The 18,783-nt window shown below is 38.7% G+C and overlaps 1 protein-coding gene across 3 annotated transcripts in view; it reads left to right on the forward strand.

The window, feature by feature from the left end:
• The window catches only part of SLC2A9 (solute carrier family 2 member 9), a 296,562-nt gene extending 281,643 nt beyond the window's left edge, over positions 1-14,919 (forward strand). For all 3 annotated transcript variants that reach the window (XM_069069870.1, XM_069069873.1, XM_069069863.1), the window contains one exon: positions 13,547-14,919. In XM_069069870.1, coding sequence (XP_068925971.1) covers positions 13,547-13,795 — 249 coding nt within the window. In that variant the 3' untranslated portion in view covers positions 13,796-14,919. The remainder of the gene's footprint in view (positions 1-13,546) is intronic.
• Positions 14,920-18,783: the final 3,864 nt, after the last annotated feature.

Consider the following 18,783-nt stretch of genomic DNA (forward strand, 5'->3'; position numbering starts at 1 on the left):
AGAGAGGGAGAGAGAGAGAAATGGGAGGAGAGAGGGAGAGAGAGAGAGAAATGGGAGGAGAGAGAGAAATGGGAAGAGAGAGAGAAGCTTTCCCAGTGACTTCAACTTTCAAAGAACAATAGGCTAAATATTGTTTATACCTAATGCTAATCAATGTTCAACATTTCTTAACCCCTAGCAATTTGCAAAGAGCTTTTGAATCCATTATCTCATTTAATTTGATCCTTACAACAAGCCTAGGGATCAATAAGATGATTTGTTGTCTCCATTTTACAGATGGGAAAAACTGAGACTTAGTTCAGTTGTTCCACCAGCTATGAATCTCCCTGTAGGTATTGTCATCCAACCCATATTTTTTTCCCATTCAGATAGAAGTAAATCAAATAAACCCTAATAATAATCCTTTATATCTGTTTATTCTTTTATTATGTTTAAATGTCTTTGACATGCATTGTCAGTCCTGCTGGAGTAGGAGTTAGGAGATGTGCCTCCAAGTCCATCCGTGTTCTGCTGTGGGCAGCAGGGAGGTGGGGGTATTATTCCTGACTCAACACAGGACAAAGAAAAGAAGGGACTGTCCCTGGTGCACAATGAAGGAACACATTGCAAAAAGTAGCTTTATACTCTAGAGAGAGTGGAACCACTCTCAAGAACAGCAAAAGGAAAGTGCCAACAGTTTAGAGGAGTTCCTAAGGTCCTACAGAGATAGGGCACTAGCACATGGGTTGGGAGCTACACACTGGCTAAGGGGTAAAGCAGTCTTGGAATTTGGCATGATGAGGGACCTCCCGGGAATGCTGGAGATGTCAGAGTCCCTACCCACTTGTCAACAGTCATGGCTCCCTGGGGGATCTACACAGCAAGGGGGTGGGCCTTTTGTTTTGTATCCCTGGGGAGCCCCACTAACCACACCTTTGGGAGTCTGATGGGAGTGAGAGAGAGTTAAAACAATTGAGTGGAAGCTGGAAGCCAAGGAAGATGAAGAATGATCCCCAGATCAGTTTGCTTCTCTATACAACAAAGAGCTTAGACAAGATGTTTTCCCTGTCCTTGGGAAGGAAAACAATCAGGAGAAGAGAACATCTCCCTCACCTGCTGTTTCTTAACTCCGCAACCTTGGACAAGTCATTTAACTTCTAAAACCTCAGTTTCCTCAATGACAAAAATGGGGATAGTGAGATGTACTCACCTTTGTAAACAAAGTACTATATATAGCTGGGTGAATTGGTGCTAATTATTACTGCCTACCACACAGGGATGCTGAGAAAACCACGTGAAATAATGACTATGAAAGTACTTTTTGAGCTATAAAATGCCATGTCAATGTTATCTATTATTATAATTAATAGGAAGTGCTGGACAGGACTTTTTAAACCAGTGCCAAGAATGAATTTGAGTATAATCCAGAAATGGTGCTAAGTGCCAGGAACACAGATGTGTTTTCACATTAATAAGTTTGTCAAGGACAGATGAAAAGCAATTGTTATGGTTTCTAATAATAAGTCACCTGCATCTTATTAAGTTTAAATTCTGAACTTAATAATGTGGCCTTAGTGATTTTTAATGATCGGTCAGCAAATATTTATTAATACCTATTACTTTGCATGCATGAGGCCCTATGCTAAGCACTGGGGGAGATAGTCTTCATCCTCGTTCCAATTGCAAATCTATACTTTTTAATAAATGTGACATTATCCCTGCCATCAAGAATCTTATTGTCTAGTTGTATGGCTAAGTTAGGCACAGCCATGAAAATATCATTTATGACAATATCAGGCCATAGATGTTCAGTGTCTAATGAGCTGTATAGAACGTGTGTGCTATTGGAGATCCAAGAAGAAAAAGATCTTATCTGGTGGGATTTGAGTTGGTCCTTGAAGGGGGAGTGGAGAAGGAAGAAGTGAGAAGTAGTAATGGAGACATCGGACTTGGAATCAGAAGGTCTGGATTTGTGACCCAGATCTGCCACAGTGGGACCTTGAGCAGATCACTTAACTTCTCACCCTCAGTTTCCTAACCTGTCAATTGGAGCTAAGACTATGTGCTATACCTCATAGAAGTAGGAGGACCAAATCTGATAAGGGTGCTTAGTGATTTTGTAAATGGTTAGTTTACAAATTTTGTAAATAATATTTGTATTGAATTTTGTAAATGATATATTGATCTGAAAGTTTAAATGTTAGTGTTATTGACATAGCCTTTATCCCTAGGGATAATCGTCACTTACAAAAGGAAACTTTCACTGGAATAGAAAATCAGACTCTGACTGGAAGGAACCCTCTTAGTCTTGTCATCCACACTTCTAATCCAAACAGCATCTCTCCCAAGTAGGAATCTAGTATCTTCTTGAAGACTTCTAGTGACAGAGAACTCACTGCCGCCTGAGGCAGTCACCTATCATCTTATAGGCTGAAAGTAGCCAGTCTGGGAAAGAACTCAGAAATTGTAAATTAATGAAAGGAGACTTGGTAATCTCATCCAGATCTAAGAGTTGTCTTCCTGGATAGAATATAAGCTTCTTGAGGGCAAACACTGTTTCATTTTAGTTTATTTATGCCCAGCACCTACTATAGTGTCTAGCATGTACTAACTATAGGTACTTAGAAAATTCCTGATGAAAAACCATCTTGATTGTTCTTATGATACTGTCGACAGATTCACACTTTCATCACTGTGTGACTTTTCCTCTCTGCAGCATAATTCTTATCAATGCTTCCCCTTCTGCGACCTCAGTTTCCTTGTTTGTAAATGGAAATGTTAATGCTTATATAGTCCACCTCGTAGAGTCATTGTGAGGAAAGAACACTATCTAAACTTTAAAGTGCTATAGAAATGTGGTTTTTGTTGTCATTGTTCAGTCATATTTCAGTCCTGACTCTTTATGACCCAGTTTGGGGTTTTCTTGGCAAAGATACTGGGGTGGTTTGCTGTTTCCTTCTCCAGCTCATTTTACAGATGAGGAAACTAAGGCAAACAGAGTTAAGTGACTTGCCTAGGATCACACAGTCTGTAAGTGTCTGAGACCAGATTTGAACTCATAAAAATGAGTCTTCCTGACTTCAGGTCTAACACTTTATCCACTGAGCCACCAAGCTGTCAGCTTTTGTTAATACTACCATCAGTTTAGTTACAGTTTTTCTTGTGCTAAGGACCAACCTAGCTATGGATGCTGGAGTTCTCATCAGAACCAGGAGTCCAGAACTATAGCTACCAGGTAATGATATAATAATTTAGACACGCAACTTTCCAAAGCATAAAACAAAAAAAAAATTTTCAAAGCAAATTCCAAACTCTTGGGAAGTTCATTTGAACACATCCATATTTTGTCCCACATTCTTTGCCCTCAGACTGAAATGTACAAAGGAAGCAGACAATTTCCCATTGGCCTTCTTTCCTTCCTGCAAACGTTTGGTCAGCATGTGTGCTTTCTCCAACTCTCAAATTCACATTCATGTTGGTTTGGGATGAAGTACACATACCGATTCATTCCCCCTTCTGCTTGACTTGAACTGTAACATTCTCTTGAATTTAATAAAATATTGGAAGAAAAAAAATAATCCTATTTAAATTGCAAAATATTGGCTCAAATCCCATGTGTTCCCATAAAATGAAATGGAGATTTGATGCAATTATTTGGATAATTTTACTAAAAGAAACAAAATGAAACTGCTGAACCTCTGTCGTTTCACCAATCTGGATATTTCCAATAAAGCTGTTTCCTTATCTGAATTATCTAGTGAATTTCTTTGTCTCTTCCCTCTTCATGTGTAGATTCAATAAGCATATCTGAAATGTTCATATGACGTTGGGGCACAGTGGATAAGGGCTGGATTCAGAGGCAGGAAGACCCTGCATCCAATTTCTACCACTGATATTTAATAACAATAATAGCAAACATTTATGTAGCTCCTAATATGTTCCAGGCTCTATATTAACTGCTTTGCAAATATCTCATTTGATCCTCAACAATCCTCAGAGGTAGGTACTATTTTCATCTCCATTTTTCAGATAAGGAAACCAAGGCAAACAGGGTTAAGTGACTTGCACAGGGTCACACAGCCAGTAAATGTCTGAGGTTAGATTTGAACTCATGAAGATGAGTCTTGCTGACTCCAGGTCTGGTGCTCTATCCACTGAGCCACTTAGCTGCCCCCCCCCTTTGTGTATATAAGTACTTTAAAAGTGCTTGTTGATTTGTTGCAGAGGGTCTTCTTCATGTTGACCCATTGATTCTCACTCACAACCCTGGGAGGTGAATGCCACTCCCACACCCATTGTACCAGAGAAGAAACTGAGACTGAGAGAAATTAAGGGACTTGTCCAGGGTCACCAGCCAAATAAGTGTCCAAAGCAGGATTTGAATCCACATCCTCCAGGTTCCAAGTCCAGCACTCTAATCACTGCAACATGGATAGGAAAGTCATTTTGCCCCTTCTAGTTCTCAGTTTCTGTACCTATAAAAAATGAGGAGAGTCAATTAGGTGGTCTTTAAGGCCTCAGTTTCCTGAACTGTAAAGTGAGAATCAACATAGCACCTACCCCACAGAATTGTTATGAGGATTAAGTGAAATAACATCTTTTAATCATTTAGTCAATGCTTGGCACACAGTAGGCACTTAATAAAGGCTTATTTTGTTCCCTTCCCCTCCCAGCTCTAATAGTCTAGGTTTTAGGATATGTAATTGAGTTCATCACAAAATAGAGTCAATATATGTATAGGCAGTATATATGATCCTATATGGTCCAATATATCTAAATATATATGTAGATAATTATACAATATAAATATCATGAAATTAAGCACAAAATTACATCGTGCAGACTTAATGCTAAAGGAGTTCAAAAATAGGAGTAATCAGTGGAGACTAGAGTGGTCAAGGGCAGCCAAGTGGTGAGGTGGATGGAGTGCTGGCTCTGGAGTTAGGAGGAACTGAGTTCAAATCCAGGTTCAGACGTGACCCTGGGCAAGTCACTTAACCCTGCTTTCCTCATTGGTAAAATGATCTGGAGAAGGAAATGACAAACCACCCCAGTATCTCTGCCAAGAAAATCCCAAATGAGGTCACGCAGAGTCGGACATGACTGAAATGACCGGACAACAAGAACAATATGGTCAAGGAAGACTTCTTGGTGTCAGACTGAAGAGAGACCATGAATGAGAGATAAGATTTGATGGGTGAAAAGACATAGAATTTGATGTTAAAAGTCCTTTCAGAGGCAATGGGGACTGCTTATGAAAAGACACAGAGGGGAAGAATGAGACTGGTGAGGGCATTGACCAGCAAGGGGACTGATCTGGCTGAAACGAAGGGCATATGGGAGAATTAGGAAGAATAGGAAGGTGGGGCAAGGTTTTGGAGGACCCTCACAGGGAGGGAAGTTTAGATTTGGTGCTTCAAGAGTTCACCTTGTTTACTTTAGCAACACTTTCTTTCCTTCTCTTTTCTTCTAGAGAGAAGGGTCTCTCTTTGTGTATCTATATTCCTTCCCCTCAACAACAACATTTTGGTTTCAGCAAAATGGAATATTTACTGCTTTTGAGAATCCTTTACACATTTGAATTACAAACCATCAGTGTGTATGGTACCCAATTACACATACATAATTTAAGTACAAAGCCTTCCAACTGACTCACCCATGTTCCTTATGAATCACCAGTAAGCTACAACTCCCACTGTGTGGGTGGATGCTAAAAATCAAGGAAAGAAGTCATATTTTTACTTGATTATAGGAATCTAATTTTTACTGCCTCTTTACCTTCAATTCCCTTCACAAAATCCCTATAAAACACAAGACCATCTCTGCACTAGGGCTTTAGACAAGAAGGTCTTGTCCTATTTGGGGGCATCAGGATCCAAGCTGTATTTATTCCAGTGTACAGTGACTTTCATTTCTATGTGCCCCAAGTCTGTGTCAGGCAGCCCATTAGTAAACAAATTCCATATGGTCCTGGAGAGCAATGGTATCAGTTAACCAAAACTCAAGCAAATCAATTGATTGCACCTTGAATTTAGGGATTGAGAGGTGAATGATGACAACATGTGTTTTTATCATGAATTTAGTCTGAAAATCACTTCCTAGGGTGTGACCTAGACTCAATGTACATTCAGTCCTATCTCCTACTTACATGCAATAGACAGAATTCTATGAAAATTCCTGGGAATTTTAAAAAATGAAATGACAAGGTCCCTGACCCCAAGGAGTTTACAGTCTAATGCAGAGAAATGCACATATGTCTATCATGCAAAGCAGAATATAAGAAAGTTGGTTTTGTTGAGTTGTTTTGGTTGTATCTAACTCTTCATGACCCCATTCTGGATCACAGAGAACAGGAAGGGAATCAGTGTATAATGATACTCACTGTGTGACCCTGGGCAAGTCACTTAACCAATGCCTGCCTCTGTTTCCTCACCTGTAAAATGGGAATAATTATGGCACCTGTCTCTCAAGATTGTTATGAGGATCAAATGAGATAATATTTGTATAGGAAATTTGTAAATCTTAAAGCATTATATAAATGCTGGTTATTACTATTACTACTATTATTGTTGTTGTTATTTTAGCAATTGGGAGGGAGCTTGTGGAGCAAGAACATAGTCAAATCTGCACTTAGGAAAAATCATCTTGGAAGGAGCTCTGACTGAGGACGTAGGCCAGGTAGATACACAAGTACCTGTCATTGAGCCATTCTAGACCTCTGTTTTCTCATGTTAAATGAGGACAATCAATGATATCATCCTTGATTCCTCTGTTGTCTTGTGAGAATTTCGTGGGGAAAAAAATGGATATTAAAGCCATTAAAGTTTTTGTGTTTTTGTTGCTGTTGTTCAGTTTTTTTCAGTTGTGTCCCGCTCTTCTTTTACTTGGAAAAGATACTGGAGTACTTTGACATTTCCTTCTCCAGGTCATTTTGCAGATGAGGAAACTGAGGCAGAGTTAAGTGACTTGCCCAGGGTCACACAACTAGTAAGTGTCCAAGGCCAAATTTGAACTCAGGTCTTCCTGGCTCCAGGCCTGGTACTCTATCCACTGCACCGGCTGTCTCCTTTTTTTTTTTTACTTATCTCCATAAAATAAAAACAGGAAACATGATTAGGTAAGAGTCAAAAAGGCAGTGCCCCATGAAGTGTTCCTTGAGATATCCCATAGAGCACCAATGATGAGCTTCAAGGACGGTGATAGGACCACTGTTAGTCTATTGTTCTAATCCATGGACAAGCTTCCAAAGCTATTTTTCACCATGAGTCTACAAAGGTGATTGTGGGGCATGGGGAGTGGGGTCAAACTTCCATCATCATCTAGGGGAGACTATAGGAAGATATGAAAGGTATCATTAAGAACTAGAAGGGCTGCCATGTTGAAAAAAAGTGTTAGATTTATTTTTGGTGCAAGAGGGCAATGAGTGGACATTGCAGAAAAGTCGTTTTCAACTCAATATAAGGGGAAAAATTCTTAATAACTGGTCTGCCCCAAAGTGGAATGTGCTAGTTGTCTCAGAGATAATGGATTTCCTATCACTAAAGGACTTCATTCTGGTAACCCCTGGATAAGCATTAGATGGGAGTATTATAGAGAGCATTTATCCATATGATTTGTGAGATCTTTTCCTTCAGTGGTTATTCATCTTAGCTCAGATGGTCATTATGTATATTCCCAAGAGCCCTGGAATATTATTATTTGGTATCTGATTATATGATAGAGATTATTGGTTGGTAGAGTAGAGCCAAGAAGACCTGAGTTCAAATCTGGCCTCAGACACTTACTAGATGTGTGTCCCTGGCCAAGTCATTAGACTCCTTCAGTCTTGGTTTCCTCATCTATAAAATTGAGATACTAACAGCACCTTCCTCACAGAGTTGTTGGGAGGATCAAATGAATTAAATATGGAAGTACTTTGCCAACCACTAAGTGCTGTCTGAATATTTTCTGCTATTATTTTATGCTCTTATTCAGTTGAAAAAACTGGAGACTGCAGCAAGATGGCTTAAAGATAATATTTGATTTAGAATTTGAAGACCTGGGGTCAAGTTGTAGTCCTACGGCCTAAACACCATTATCATTATCATCTATTAAAGTCTTTCTCTAATACATCATCATGGCCTGGAAGCAACCCTGGGTTCTTAAAAGCGACACCAAAAAACAACAACAAAAAAAAACCCCACCATGATCTGATCGGTACTTTTTTTTTATGGAAAAGGCTTTAGCTATAGGCTCATACTCTTGAGTATGGAATTTGGGATTGACTGTCCAAGGACCAGCCTAACTCTGGAGGGGTTGGTCACCAGGTGATGGATTTTTCTGGCCATGGTAATCCATGGAAACATTCCACTAAAGCATGGAACAGCTGCAATCTATGTAGGTGGGAAGCAGTATCTATGCCCAAGAAACCATGTATTTTTTGAAGTATTCATTGCAACTCACATTTTATAGGGCCTTTATGACTTTACAAGGAGCAACTAGGTGGCAAAGTGGATAGTGTCAGGTCTGAAGTCAGGAAGCCTCATCTTGAGTTCAAATATGGCCTCAGACACTTACTAGCTGTATGTCCCTAGGTAAGTCACTTAACCCAGCTTGCCTCTGTTTCTTCATTTGTAAAATGAGCTGGAAAAAAAAATGGTAAACCACTCCAGTATCTTTGCCAAGAAAACCCCAAATGGGGCCACAAAGAGTCAGAAATGACTGAAATGGGAACAACATCATGAATTTACAAAGTGCTTTCTCCCCAGTAGCCCTCTGAGAGAACTGACAGTGTGATAACAGGCATACTCCTTAGTGCTCTCACCTTGATCAGGTATCTTAGCCTCTCCAAACTCAGTTTTATCATCTGTAGAAGGGGGATAATGATACTTCTTCCTCTGCTTACCTCACAAAACTGTTATGATAATTAAGTATGTGGAAAATGTTCCATAAATTATAAATGTAAATTGTTATTGTTTTCTATTTCATTGAAAGACTACTGTGTCTGTCTCCATTGCTAAATAATCCAAATCACCAGCTGGGGTAGAAAATTCCATAAACATTTCATTGTTGTTGAATATATTAGGACACGGCTGTCTAAGGAGATATGCATCAGCTTGGTACCACTTTGTCTACAGGGAATCATCATCCCCAGTTAGCTTCTTCAAACATTTGTTTGCCACTGGGTACATGAGGACTGAGACACTGATCCTGGGGTTATGTGAAAGCAATGTAATTGGATGTGTCAAGTCTCTAACATCCAACTGATAATATGAAGCTGGGAAGGATGTGCTTTGTTCTATCATAGTTAGAAAATTAAGTCTATCCACAACTAGGAAGGGCAGTTAGCAAATGTATCAATTGGGATCCCATTAAAGCTTTCTGTTGCCAAGACAGATCATTTATTTAAAACATTGATTGGTCTTTATGTAAGACATAGGTCCACTCCTCAAAAGGAAATGAGGGTTTTGATTTTCCTGGATATGTTTTCATTCCTTTTATTTCAAGACTCCATAACCATTTTCACATGTTCGACAAACAGATTTTATTCAAGACTTCATTCATACTTAAGCTTATAAATGTTCTTATTCCACAAAAAGAATTATAAGGAATCCTACAAGTCTTAGTGCAGTTTAAAGTTCCTAAAGCTTCAGAAACTTCAAACTGCACTAAGATTTTTGAAATACCCAGGACAAGAAAGATCCTGATGCATGAATTCTCCAGCTGTTTTACCTGTTAACACATGACATCAGTCCATCTATGCACTCGCTCAACAAATATGTAATATAATAAGTACCTGCTTACTATGGAGTGATTTGCCATTTCCTTCTCCAGCTCATTTTACAGATGAGGAAACTGAGGCAAGCAGAGTTACGTGACTTGCCCAGGGTCACACAGCTAGTAAGTGTCTGAGGCCATATTTGAACTCAAGATGAGGCTTCCTGACTTCAGACCTGACACTCTATCCACTTTGCCACCTAGCTGCCCCTTGTAAATTCATAAAGGCCCTATAAATGTTACCTGCAACAAAAACTTCGAAAAATTCTTGGTTTCTTGGGCATAGATACTGCTTCCCACCTACTTACATAGATTGCAGCTGTTCCATGCTTTAGTGGAATGTTTCCGTGGATTATCACAGCTGTGCATTGTACTAAGAATTTGGGAGAGATACAGACAGGAAAGAAACATGGTCCCTACTCTCAAGGAGCTTGCCCTCTTGATTTGGAATGGTAAGGATAAAACAATAAATAGCAGGGGTAGCTGGTGCGTGGATAGAGCACCAGACCTGGAGTCAAGCAGACCTGAGTTCAAATCTGGCCTCAGACATGTACTAGCTATATGACCCTGGGCGAGTCACTTAAGCCTATTTGCCTCAGTTTCCTCATCTGCAGTAGTAGTAGTGGTGTTGTAAGGATCAGATGAGATAATATTTGTAAACATGCTTAGCATAGAACCTGGAACATAGCAGGCACTATGTAAGTGTTGCTATCACTATTATTATTATTATTATTATTATTATTATTATTATTATTATTATTATCAGACTACCGCCTCGTTACAATTTGAGTCTTCATGGGTTGCTATGACAAAAAACAAAAGAACAGCTAGCGGTCAGCCTTCTGGGGCTGAGGCTCTGCATATTTAGCGAGGCTAGTCCTTGGACGATAGACCCAGCCTGTCACTGCTCCTTCACTAGAAGTCTTTGCAGCTTGGCTGGAGATACCAGAGCTCATGGCTCTCTGCATGGACTCTCAGGCTTAGAGCCAAGAGATCTGGGTTTGAATCCCACTTCAGACACTTGAAGCTGGGTGATTGTGGCTGAGGCACTTAACTGCTTAAAGCCTCCATTTCTTCATCTGTGGAATGGGTCTGCTCTCATTGCCTACAAAATTGTAAAGAAAGTGACTTTCTAACCTGAAAGTGCTATTGAATTGTTAATTAAGTATCTAGGTGAAGCTATAGGAAGAATGTTGGACTTACCTGAGTTCAGATCCTGTCACAGACATTTATTGGCTGTGTGACTGAAACTTCTCTGTCTCAGTTTCCCCATCTTCAAAATGAGGAAGATTAAAACACAATACCTTCATTGTCCTTTTTCTTTTTTTTTCTTTTTTCTTTTGGAGGGCAATTGCGGTTGTGACTTGCCCAGAGTCACACTGCTAGTAATTGTGTCAAGTGTCTGAGGCCATATTTGAACTCAGGTCCTCCTGACTCCAGGGCCGGTGCTCTATTCACTGAGCCATCTAGCCGCCACCTCATTGTCCTTTCCAATTCTAAACCTTTGATCCTAAGTATATAAGGGCCTATGAAATCTTATGAGATCAGATGAGAAAAAAAAAGCCACTTTCAGAAGAATTAAACTGTATTTGACTATTCTTTCGCCAGACAGTTATTTATAAGTTTCTTGTAACTGTATTTTGTACTAATTTATTATCACTAAGTAAAATATAAGGGACACTGATGGTGATTTAATTAAGCTATTTCATTAACAATAGAATCCACTGCTTTTCCCAAGAAAGATTCTTGGCCAAAACTGAAGCTATATTTTTAGCCCTATTGGGAATTACTATGGGATTTGAAAAGAAACCGTTTTTCATGTGTCAGAGGTAAAATACAGAGCCTTTGCACAATCACTTCCAATAACTCTAAAAGATATATTTAGAGAAATGATGTGAGGATACCTAATAGCATGTATGTAAGTTTGTAAAAGGACAGTGGAAAAGGTGACTGTGCTTCTATCACTGAGTAGGCTAGAGGTCTGGGCTTTCCAAGACTGGCTCCTGCTTTGTCAGCTCCAGCTAAGACGTCCCGCAGAATCTTAGAGGAACTCAAAATATCATTCCAGCTTCTGCCCACTGCCCTCCAGACAGATCCACACCTAAAATCATTTGCAGAGTTGAGTTTTGCCTTTGCTATCCTTAATAACGGCAACACAAGCAACAAGCATTTGTGTAGTGTCCACTTGGAAGTTATGCTACATGCCAGAGGAGAGAGGAACTAGAAAGTTTGGGTTAGACATAATCCCTGCCTTTCCTATCTCACAGGCTAGTAAAAGAATAGGGAAGGTAGGTGACACACTGGATCAAGTGCTGGGCCTGGAGTCAAGCAGATTCATTTTCCCCGAGTTCAAATCTGGCCTCAGACACTTACTAGCTGTGTGACCCTGGGCAAGTCACTTAACCCTGTTTGCCTCAGTTTCCTCATCTGTAAAATGATCTGGAGAAGGAAATGACAAACAACTCAGTGTCTTTGCCAAGAAAACCCCAAATGGTGTCACAGAGAGTCAGTCCAGTCACAACTAAAAGGACTAAATAAGTAATTGGTGGTGATGGTGGGGATTGTTATACCATGCTCCCCCCACCCCCCCGCAAGACAAGCTGTGTCTGTATAAGGGCAGGATGATACAAAGATACATTAGATAAGATTTCTACCACTAAGGATATTTAAATTTATTAGAGGAAGACAAGTGCATGATTGAATTTTTAAAAAATATTTTATTAAGCTGCTAAACAAATAATTATCCTATAGAACAGAAGTGAAAAGAGAAGCACAGCTTCAGTCAATCAACAAGCATTATTAATTAAGTCCCTAGTATTAGTCACTAATTAGACCTTTTACCAAAAAATGGATGGACTGCCATGGAGGTGGTAAATTCCCTATCACTGGTAGTCTTCAGAGGGCAACTGATGTGATAAGGAAAAAGTATGATTTGAACAGAGATTGAACTAAGTAAACTTAAGATATATCTTAGGTAGACTTAGAACTCCTTCTTAGCACCATAGCACCACTTAGCATCTTACTAGGAGAACCCTATGAAGGAAGAAATTTCTTTACACTGGTAAGTCAGAGAAAGTTTCCCTAAAGATACAGTCAGTAACTAAATTATTTGTTGAATGAATAAATAAATGCATTTCTCATAGTACACTATAAACTTCTCAGGGTAGGGACAAGGTCTCATTTATTCTTCACATTCCCCAATGCACCTAGGACAGGACCTTGCATGTAATAGTCATTTAATAAATAATTCTTCAGAGTGATTCTTCTCTCCCTTGCTCAAGCTTCCCAAGAATGCTTTGAATCTGTTTTAGCCCCAATCACTTCTTACCTTGTTTTTATGTTCATCTGTGTATGTGTCATATTCTCTTTAGCAGAAGGTAAACTCGTTAGGATCAAGGATTGCATCATTTTTTAATCGATGATCTGCAGCATCCTGTATATAGGAAGTGCTTAATAATTGCCAAATGCATGTTACAAGTGTGCGTTCAGGATAGCTTCTAGTTGTCATATGCATTTTGTCATCGTAGTGGCTTATTTTCTGGAACTAATATGTGTAAATCAAGTGTAGAAACTTCTTAATCTTAATTTGAATCTCTTTTTGAAGCATTTTTAAGCCTTTTTATATAAATGGATATAGAATAATAGTGCTTCCTGGGTATGGCATTCTCAAAATTAGTTGCATTTTTTTGGAACTGCTAGTCACTTTACAAACCCACTGAATCTCCAACCATTCCTAAATCCAGAACTGCAATAACCTCTTACTAAATATGTTGATATTTTCAATGCACTTTTCCGTTCTATCTGCCTACAGGACGGTTTGAAAACATACTGCTTCCTGGTCTTTGCCGTAATCTGCTTATTAGGAGCAACCTACTTCTATTTTGTCCTTCCTGAGACCAAAAACAAGACTTATGCAGAAATCAGCCAGGCCTTTGCCAAAAGGAACAAGGAAAACCTCCCAGAAGAGAAAATCGAACAAGCTGGAGCCAATGGACAAGCCAATGGGAAGTCTGAGCTAGAGTCTTCTTCCACACTTGACAACCAAAATAAGATCATTTAATTTGAACAGTCTCTACATTTCAGGGTAGGGGGAGGTCTAGAAGGGAGGTGCTTTCCTAAGTTCAGAAAGTTGTCCTGAAACACTCAAAGTAGCCAAGCTTCTCTGCTCACAGAGATTTGAAAATATTCACCTGAAGAGAGACAATGACCATAAACTCTTTGACTTGACTATGACTGCTAATTCTTGAACTTCTGGAGTCTAGAAAGTAAAACAAGTCCCCCCATCTCTCCACCCTTATCCCCCCAACCCCTAAACAGCCCATTCCTTTGGGGTAGTTTTTCTCATCCCATGTTACCACAGATAGAGCTCCCTTGAATCATTCTGGGAAAACTCCTTAGTTTCAAAGCAAATTGAGGAAATGCATAAGATGAACCCTAAAAATAATAATAATACATTAACTCCTGGGTACTCAGTTCCAGAAGAAAGCCCCCTGCATGTAGAATGAGGATAAAATTGGAATCTACCGAGAACATTCTCTCACTAGCTAATAGCAGCTTCAGAAAAGAAGCTCTGTGATCAGCCTGTTCCTGGGGATGAGCTGGGATGGGAGATGCTCCCTCCAGTCACATCACAGAGCTGTGTTTTTATTCCCGGGCTTGTCCAAACAGAGATGCCCTTGCCAAGCGGCAAATTGAACCATAAAGAAAGTGGAGAGTACATTATATCTTGTAACAGAAGTTAAATTAAGTGTGGACAGAAGAACCGTGATTCTATGTTCCATTAGCTGCATCACAGAAACATGGTGATCCCCTACAGAGGCCCCAGAGCAGAAATCATCAAAGGAGTCAGTGGTCCTGGTGACTGGTTAGATCAGACCCAGCCAGCGTTGACTCTTCAGTTGAAGCCAGCTTTGTTGCCTGGCCCAGCTCACCCTGTAACTCACCCAGGGAAAACTCGGAGATGAAGATTCACTTTTATTACAACCTTTCCCACATAGAAGCAAGAAAATAATTTTGTTGGGGCTAAAATAAATACTAAAAATGCAAATGTACTAATGCAGATATTTGTAAGTTGTTTCTGTGAATATATGTGTGTATGAATATTTCAGAATAAAAGATGAGATGTGAATGTGTGGGTGTGGGTGTGTGGGTGTGTGTCCACCTCAATAAAAGTTTCTTACCCAGTGTTTTCCTGTGTTAGTTATCCTATGTTAGGGTCATCAGGATTCCAGGGGTCCATTTGTAAGGGACTCCCACAGGATGGAGACTCCAATGGGGAAGTTATTTCATACAACTGCAAAAACCCAAATTTGACGACATATCCAGGGTCATACCTGAAAGCAAACCCCTTCTTCTCCATTCCTGACAAATGATCGTCTAGCTTTTGCCGGATGAACTCCAGCGGCAGCTCAGATGGTCAAATGGGGCAACATTTGTAAAGTGCATGGCAGAGTGCCCCTCATAAATGCCTGTTCCCTTCTCCACGCCTCTTGTTAGGAATTTGTTAAGGGGCAGCCAGGTGGAGCAATGAATAGAGTCAGGAGGACCTGAGTTCAAATTTGGCCTCAGACACTTACTAGCTGTGTCACCCTGGGCAAGTCAATTAACCCTAATTGCCTCAGTTTCCTTATCTGTAAATTACATAAATGATAATAGTACCTACCTCCTAGGGTTGTTGTGAGGATCAAATGAGAGCATTGTAAAGTGCTTAGCACAATGTCTGGCACATAGTAAGTGAGGTATAAATATAGAGAGTCATCCTACCCTATGACAGCTCTTGATATGCTTGACAACAGCTATCATGTCCCCCCTAAGCTGCTTCTTCTTCAAACTGAGCATCCCCCTTTCCTTTGACCAGTCTTCTATGACAAAGTTTGTATTGCTCCCAGCTGAAGGAATTGCACAACAAATCCATGCCCTTACTAAAATGCAGTGTCCAGAACTGATCACAATACTCAAAATGTGACCTTGCCAGGGCAAAGCATGGGGACTATGGTGTTCCTTGATCTTGACATCATACTCCTGTCAATGCACTCTTGGACTGCACAAACAAATATTGTAACGGAGATTCTAAATTCTGATTCAAACCCTTCAACTTAGTTTAGTTGAGGGCCCTTTCCATTCTGAGGAAGAAGATGTACTTTCAAAGACCTTAATAGAGATGATCCTGACCCTGACCTCAATCCCTATGCCTGATGGTCCCACATATTTGGCATTGTCTTATAAAAGTTCAGGGCAAACCACTTCAAAGACTTCCCAGAAACTAAAAATAATTTCATTTTGAATTCTCCATTTCAGAAATCACCATGCTCTAAAAACCTGCAGTGGTAATTTATATCTTTTGATTAAAATTATAGACAGGTCCCCAGAACTCGATTTCCATGGGTAAAAAGAAAAAATGAGCCATATTATTTTTCATAAAACTAAAAGTATCCACGGATAAGTGACATTATGCTTGAATTGCTGCCACCACTTTATCTGAATTTCAAACATATGAGTCCTAAATAATTAATCTGCAAATTGTTCTTGCCTGGTCAATATTAGTTTTTTTTAATGTTCTGACAATAGACTTGCCTTTCTCTCAAATACAAACAAACACTTTGCTCTTGATGACATTTTATTTGACCAGTCTAGCTGTATTTTGTTTCCTAGTATGCAAAAAAGATTGATATTTTTAATCAGAGTTTCTTGAAATGGAAACATAAAGTGGTAAATACTAAACTGAGCTTTTGAAAGTTGTCTTTCATTTGACGACTGACTACTGGGGACACAGGGAAAATATACTGACCTCCAAGCAATATGGAAGCAAATGCCAACATCTTGAAGAAAAGCACATACTCCTTATTTAGAAAACTGATGAATTGTTCTCAGATAACCTAATTAGAAAATAATAAATTAATACATCAAAACTAAACCCAAAGCAAGAGACCATCAAAACCAAAGGGGATAGAAATAAAATTGGAAAGAAAAGAAAAATTGAATTAATAAGCACAAGTATATGGATTGTTTTAGGGAAAAAACAATAAAATCAACAAACCATTTAAAATTTTTATCAAAACAAGGAGAAAGATAAAATCAAATTATCAAAATCACAAATGAGATATCAGCGATCACAAGGAATGCTATTGAAATAAAGGCAACTCTCAGACTATTATTATACAAAGTTATATGGCAACAAAACAGAATACAAAAAAATAAATGTACATTCATAAAAATGCAAAACACGGTGGCAAAATAAGAATAACCTAAAGAAACCCAAATCAAAAGAAGAAATTCAGGTCATTAATGATGAATTGCCACATAAGAAGGCACCAAGTTTCATAAGTGAATTCCATCAAACATTCAAAAACTTGATCTCTATATGGAAACTGGTCTTTTAGAAATATGGTTCTCTTTATGTTATTGTTACAAGCTTTGTGGAACAGAACCACATTTGCTTCACAGAAAGAATTAAGTCAATATAATTAATGAATATTGATTCCCAAATAATAAAATAGTAAATAGAATATATTAATGTTTGAATGTTCATTATTATCAATTTGAATTTATATCAGAAATATAAGAATGGTTTAATTATAGGCAAAGAATATAAATCTAATTAGATCTACATTTTACTCCCTATGCCACAGTAAATCCCAAATAGATAATGATCTAAATATACATATATGTATGTGTATGAATTATATATGAATAAAAATTGGTGCATACAGAACAAGAAGAAAATAAAGGTTGGGAAAAAAACTTTGGCACAAATATTTCAAATAAAAATGTTATTTCTCAAATCCATAAGGAACTGCTACAAATTTGTAAGATAAAGATCCATTATTCCAAGAGGTAAACTGATAAAGGATATAAAGGGCAATACTTGAAGGAAACACATATTACCCTTAATTATCTGGGGAGAGGGGAGTTCTAATTCTCTAATAACCAGAGAAATCCATTTTTAAAGCATTTACAAAGGGTAAATATTTACTTCAAAGATATATCAAGAACAAGTATAAAAGCAAAAATTCTCCCCTAATAACTTCTGGGCATTCTCTCCTCTATATTCCCTAAGACAGCTGGGATGCACAGTGGATAGAGGGGTGGTCTTGGATTCAGAATGACCCGAGGTCAAACCTGGTCTCAGACCCTATCTCTGTGACTCTTGGCAGGTCACTTAACCTCTTACTTTCTTCTGATATTGCAAGTGTATCAAGGGAGCTCTTTGGCCATCCAGCTGTCACTTGTCATTCTCAACATGTGACCAATCCATCTTCTCTTTCTATTATACAATTCTTTGATGACATTTTCTACTCCTTTTCTTGTGTGGAATTGGATGTATATTGCAGCCTGGTCACACCCACCATTACACTCTATGGGATGCTCATCTTTAGACATAGCATTTTAGATGTCGATGACATACAGAAATTTATAAGTATGTGTGTGTGTGTGTGTGTGTAGTAAGATATTTATATTAAAAATGTGGGCCTTCATCAATTGGCCAAACACTACATCATATTATATGATTGTGATGGAATGCTATCATGCTTCCTTGTGATAATGTTTGATGTTTCTATAAATTAACAATATTTTAACAAATAGAAGAAGACTTATTGTGGATGTGGGAGTTATCTCTGAATCCTCTTTCTGTGCACAGTCAACAGAGCTAAGAATAACTAAACAGAGCTAGGATCCAAATTTATAATAAATAATAGTAATGAGAAAACAATATGGATCACTCATTGGGAGAGTGTTCTTGTGATTTGACCAGATGAGACTCTGGGTAGCCATTAAGGAGCCCCCCAGCTTTGAAAAACCCAGGTGTTGGTGTTTCTCTCTCTGGTAACTATGTATGTATTGCCTTGGTCAGACAGTAGGATTTATCTGTTGATTTGTGCTAATTTCTCAGACAGTTGAAAGCCCTGTCTTTTGGTTTTTATTTCTTTGCTTGTATTTTCTCTATTTGCTTTGTTTGGATTTTCTCTAAAATTCAGGGTGCTGACTTTTCCTCTAAACTAATGAATGTAATTTAAAAAGATTGTTGACCCCTTGAACAGCTATCTTTCC

The sequence above is a fragment of the Petaurus breviceps genome, unplaced genomic scaffold (assembly GCF_028583685.1).
Source record: "Petaurus breviceps papuanus isolate PSGF00001 unplaced genomic scaffold, PetGlider_PUasm1.0 140, whole genome shotgun sequence".
NCBI lineage: Eukaryota > Metazoa > Chordata > Mammalia > Diprotodontia > Petauridae > Petaurus > Petaurus breviceps.